This window comes from Plectrocnemia conspersa, unplaced genomic scaffold (genome assembly GCF_051122295.1).
Source record: "Plectrocnemia conspersa isolate PC_06_02 unplaced genomic scaffold, ASM5112229v1 ptg000006l, whole genome shotgun sequence".
Taxonomy (NCBI): Eukaryota; Metazoa; Arthropoda; class Insecta; order Trichoptera; family Polycentropodidae; genus Plectrocnemia; species Plectrocnemia conspersa.
In genome coordinates this window covers 23,744,484-23,750,274 of record NW_028277170.1, presented here as the reverse complement: position 1 = coordinate 23,750,274, position 5,791 = coordinate 23,744,484, and the positions used below count along the sequence as shown (strand labels likewise).

At 34.9% G+C, this 5,791-nt stretch overlaps 1 protein-coding gene across 1 annotated transcript; it reads left to right on the top strand.

Moving 5' to 3' along the window:
- The first annotated feature begins 2,704 nt into the window (after positions 1 to 2,704).
- On the top strand, positions 2,705 to 5,431 carry LOC148234570 (host cell factor-like). The gene is made up of 2 exons (XM_088188408.1): positions 2,705 to 2,767; positions 3,825 to 5,431. The coding sequence occupies exon 2, from the start codon at positions 3,827 to 3,829 to the stop codon at positions 5,429 to 5,431; it is 1,605 nt and encodes a 534-aa protein (XP_088044534.1). The 5' UTR covers positions 2,705 to 2,767; positions 3,825 to 3,826.
- Positions 5,432 to 5,791: the final 360 nt, after the last annotated feature.

Here is a 5,791-nt window from a genome sequence, read left to right as displayed (position 1 = left end):
GATAGTGGTAACCTCTGCTTTGAAAATCGTAGGGTGACCCGAGAGTACCGCAAACAGCTGAACGACCCCTGAACGACCAACGCTCCCCTAATCGACCGATGAACTTATATCGACGTTTTTGCCTAGTGCATGAGAGATATTAGGCAAAATAGGTATAGGACATAGGGTTTAAAATTAACTACTAAAAAAACTCATTAAAATAAATAGTAATTTATGAGTGAAATATTTTATAAATACGGTTCAAGACTCAATGCACATTTACAATTAAAATTGTGTGATTTTGTGAATACATATGACGAATACAGTGTGAAAAAAATATTGAAATCGCAAAGATATTATTCATACATTGCATAGGAATAAATATTAATAATATATTTGTGTAAGAATAGCAAGAAATATAAAAATCAATTATATTTGTGTATTATTATTTTTCCGATTGTTTGTTACTAAGGGTGTTCCCTTAGTAACAAACAACTGCACCTAGCAACAAACAAACGGAAAAATAAAACAGTCGAGTCAATGGTTTGCGATGGCTGAGATAAAGTCAAAATTACGCTCAAGATGATCCTCAACATCGGTGGTCCAAACGTCGGCAAACGAGATGCGAGTAAGAAAAGGAGCGATACGACAGCCCTCACATCTCAGAAAGCTAAGTAACGTTTTAAATAAATCCGGTAAAAATTTAAATGAATATATAAAACCACACGTTAATTTAAATAAAATATATATATATACAGTAAGATCTCAGTATAGCGAAGCTCACGAGAGCGAAGAATAAATTTCGTTACACTGAAAATCTGTGTTAATGTTTTTGTCTAATGGTGTGGCAATTAGGCCGGTGACATTTTTTTGTGATTTTATTTTTCGCAATGACTCTAAAACCGGAAGCCAAGATTTTGATAATATGCTACTATCATCTCTTTTGTACATAGCGATTTTTTTGTGGATCGTACGAACAAAAGGGTTTTTTTATATTAGCTATAGTTATTGTACTGTCAAAATCAATCTTGTGGTCTTCAGTAAAACTATGTTTGGCTAAAGTAGAACTGCTCTTGAATTTTTTTACATCATTTTTATGTTCGTTTTCTCTGTGTGCGATGCATCTGTTAGACTGTCCAATGTAGATTTTTTCGCAATCTGCACATGAGATTTTGTATACCCCTTGGGATTCATTTTTTAGATGATCTTTCCCGTTAGGAAGCATTGAACTAATTTTGTTTTTGGACTGAAAAATAGTTCTGATTTATTTATTATTATAATTAATAATGCCCCACCGGAAAGAGTATATATGACAAGGTCAAGAACAAGAGCGGCAGTCGCAAGCAATTCGTGATCATGGCCGGAAAATCACGGCCGAAATATAGAATACAAGTAAGCATAAACCGCGATGAATCCCGAGATTTAAATATATATATATATATATATATATATATATATATATATATATATATATATATATATATATATATATATATATATATATATATATATATATATATATATATATATATATATATATATATATATATATATATATATATATATATATATATATATATATATATATATACAATATGAAAGAAATAGTTTTTTTTATTATATTTATTAATCATTAAACTATTTTTTTTTTATTATATATATATTCGTACAAACTGTACACTTAAAATATTTATTATATTAAGGTATTATATTTTATATATATATTTGTCCTAATCCGCTTTTGGACGCAAGCCCAGTTGGCCCGCCGAACCGGTATCTATTGTGTTGTGTATTAGATTGATAATCCTGGCTCAATTCTCGAACGACTTGCGACGTTTTGGATTTAGTTGTTAATAGATAAGGCTCCTTCTCGTCCAAATTAAGGCATATTAAAAACGAACGACGGTCTTATATTTGCAAAATTTTAGCAGCCTAATGTTACACGTTTAATTCGGCCCAGGGACCGAGATGTTTAATTATCAATGGAACGGCTTCACCGTGTTGGTTTTCACAAAACTTTTGCTGAGGAATTTCTGGAAAAAAATGACGACATTGAATGCTATACATGGAAGAGCACAATTTTGGTCAAAAGAAAAGCCAGTAGCACGATAAAATGCTTCTTATTTGTTATTCTAAAAAGAAATATTTTACGAATATATTTAATTAAATAGTATAATGATCAATAAATATAATAAAAAAACTATTTCTTTCATAATTTATGAAATAAAATCTATTTTTGCAGAATTAATTTTAAAATTTAAATTTGTATATTTATTTAATATTTTTTTTAAATATATATTTATTTAATTATTACTAGAATTGTATTTTCTTTATTGAAATTTAATTTTTATAATTGTATGGAATTTAATTATTATTAATTCAAGAAACGTACTAATTATTATTTTATTAGATTATTGATATTTTTGCTTATAAAAATTGTTCTATTCATTTTTTATTTTATTTTAATATAGAGATATTAATTTAACAAATTAAATATTTAAAATATTTTATTTACATTTTTTAAAATTTTAATTTTAAATAACTGAGTAAAAATACAATAAAACACTCAAACTCCATTTAGGGCTACTGCGGGAGATAATAAAATCAACTCTGAATCGCCTTATTATTGTCAAAAAATTAAGCAAGTAAGACGGCGAACTGTCAGTTAATGGCCGGCGCGCTTAATAGTTTTGGCCAATAAGCCTTAGAATTGTTCAGTGGCGGTGCATGACCGCGGTGCCCGCTGTCAGTTGACGTAATTAAAAATTGCACCCGCAGCATAGTTTCAGTGAGTTTGCGAATTTTTGAAGGTGTGACGATTAATACACTAAAGTTACGATTTACGACGGTCAGAAGCATGATATAGTAAGATAGTGACTCATGGACGGCGCTACTGCAAAATAACATGCCGCGCAGTGTTTTCGTAAAAGTTGTTGGCGGTTAAAACGCATGCAGTGTTTTTTCTTAATTAAAGAGTGAAACTGTAATAATAATGAGTTGTTGGTGATGATAACTATATTATTTTACTAAAATTATATAGCTACATAGTGTTGCGAAATAGAGATAGATAATTTTAGCGAGTTCGCGAATTTTCGAAGGCGTGATGATTAATACCAGGGCTGTGGAGTCGTTAAAAAAAACACGACTCGATATTTTTTTAAATTTTATTATTTATTATTTATTAACGTAAGGAATATTAAATTACTTATTCTGCGGTTACACTTTAATACAATTTTAAGTTTTAAATGAAAAATGAAAACGTATACATTAAAAAGTATAATAAACACATTTAACCACTTATCAAAATAATAAGCATAACAAATTATAAACTTAACAACAACATGACTCCACTTCCGACTCCGACTCAAAAAAGTTAAATTTTATCAGGTATTTTTTGTGTTCTTCTACACGTTTAATATTTATACGCTATACACATTCATTATTACGCAATTTAAATTTCATAAATTTCATAATTAAAAAAAATGCATTTTATAGAAAAAATGGTCGGAGTTGCTCATTTCTCACGACTCCGACTCCGACTCCACAGCCCTGATTAATACACTAAAGTTACATTTGACGACGGTCAGACGGATGCAATAGTAAGATAGTGATGCCACTGCAAAATGGTTGCCGCGCAGTGTTTTCGAAAAAGTTCGCGGCGGTTAAAACGCATGCAGTGATTTTTTGTTAATTAAAGAATGAAACTGTAATACTAATGAGTTGTTGGTGATGGAGTACTAGATTATTTTACTAAAATTATATATGTAGTTACAGCTACTAATGACGGAGTTGCGACATTTTGAAGTGCGATAAGACATTTACTAAAACGAAATTTAAATTTCTAGGCATGGAGACGAACTGCATGGACAAAGAACCCGTCACACTCAAATGGCAAGAAGTGCCCAATCTTGGATGGTGGCCGACGCCTCGCTACAGCTACCGCGCTATAAACGCCGGTAAACTGATGATCGTTTTCGGGGGTAGTAATGGAGCTGACTTAAACGACTTGTACGTATTCGATACGGAAAGAAGTCACTGGCTCACGCCGGTAACGAAGGGCGTGCAGCCACCTAGGCGCACCGCCTTTGCCTTCGTCTACACCAAATTGCGTCTATACATCTACGGCGGGATGAATGAGTGTGGAATTTTCACAAACGATTTATTTGAGCTAAGTCTTAAGAATTGGACGTGGCGCCAGCTGAAACCTTTGCATACAGGCATTGAACCCAGCGCGCGAATTGGCCACAGCTTAACGTTGCTCAATGGCACCATCTATATGTTTGGTGGAATCATTACTGAAGATACAAATTTTCCAACAAACGTTGTTTACGCGCTTAGGATGACACCTGACATGAAGAATGCGGTCTGGATTTTTCTGCCTACTGAAGGACCGTCACCGTCGCCGAGGGAGTCGCACAGCTGCGTAGGATATACGGACTCTACGGGCCGTTCTTCTCTCATTGTCTACGGCGGCATGAACGGCACGCGGCTCGATGATCTGTGGGTGCTGGACATAAAGTCCTTCTCCTGGTCGCAGCCCGATGTCGGGGACCTTGCTCCGCTCCCACGCTCTCTACACACGGCTACCGTCATCGGAAACAGCATGTACGTATTTGGCGGCTGGGAAGCTCCTAAGAAAAACACCTACAAATGCTGTTTCAGCAACACGCTAGCCAAGTTTGACCTGGAGGCGATGCGCTGGGTTGCGCTAGATCCGAACTGCAATAAAGGTAAGCCGAAGGCGCGCGCCGGCCATATCGCAGTCGCTATACAGACGAGCCTATATATCTGGTCGGGCCGCTATAAAACAGATAGTATGCTCTGCTGTAACGAAATGTGGTATTTGGATTTTTGCCCTCCGACGCCGGCAAACTCTCTGAGTGCGCGCTGTTTGCCACTTGACGCAGTCGCCTCAAAGTCTCTCACCCCTAGAACCATGAATGCCCACAGGGAAGTCCCGAGAAAGACGTTTTTAAGCAAGGCGATTTTTCCGGAGCCGACGCAAGTATCTGTTCAGCAGGTGCAGACTCCGGCAACTGCGCAGAAAATCGTCATGATCCGTCCTCTTCCTACAGTGGTGCTGCCTAGAAATGCACCAAGGTACGTAGTGCCGCCTATGCTCAACGGACCAATCAAATTGTTCCCATGTACGATTAATCAACTTGCGGCCACAAGAATCCAAGTCATGACAATCACCCCAGTAAGACTTGTGGCGGCGAACAAGGTGCAGAATGTAACTGAGAGAAATCAGAGAACGGTGGCTACTACACTACAAGCGAACAGTCCAATTAAAATCACGAAGGTCGAATCGTTATCGGACGAGATGAGAGACACCAAGCGAATCGCGCTGATTCCGAACGAGCCGAGCGCCAACGGGAAACAGTCTATCGTGGCCCCAAAGTTAAACCCAGCTGAACAAAAAATAAATGGACTGAAACACGAGAAGCCTTAACTATAAAAATCGAATATTTAAAAAAATTATATTGTTCTTCCATTATTCATTTTTGTATTTTTATCTTAAAATATACATTTGTCGATTCTTTTTTTTTCATTTTTTACCGGATTTAATATATTTTTCAATCATTTTTTTACCTTTATTTTATATTTAGTAGCTCGTTATCTTGCATAGCTATAGTTGTGGTACAAAGACGCGGACTCATAAACATATTTATAAAAATATAATTTTTGTATAAAAAATAGCTAATTTTTTAATACAGTAAGCAAAAATAATCAAACCATACATATAAAATATAATATATTATAATTTATTTTCTAATACAAGTAGGGTTTTCTTCATTCCATTGAGGAAACC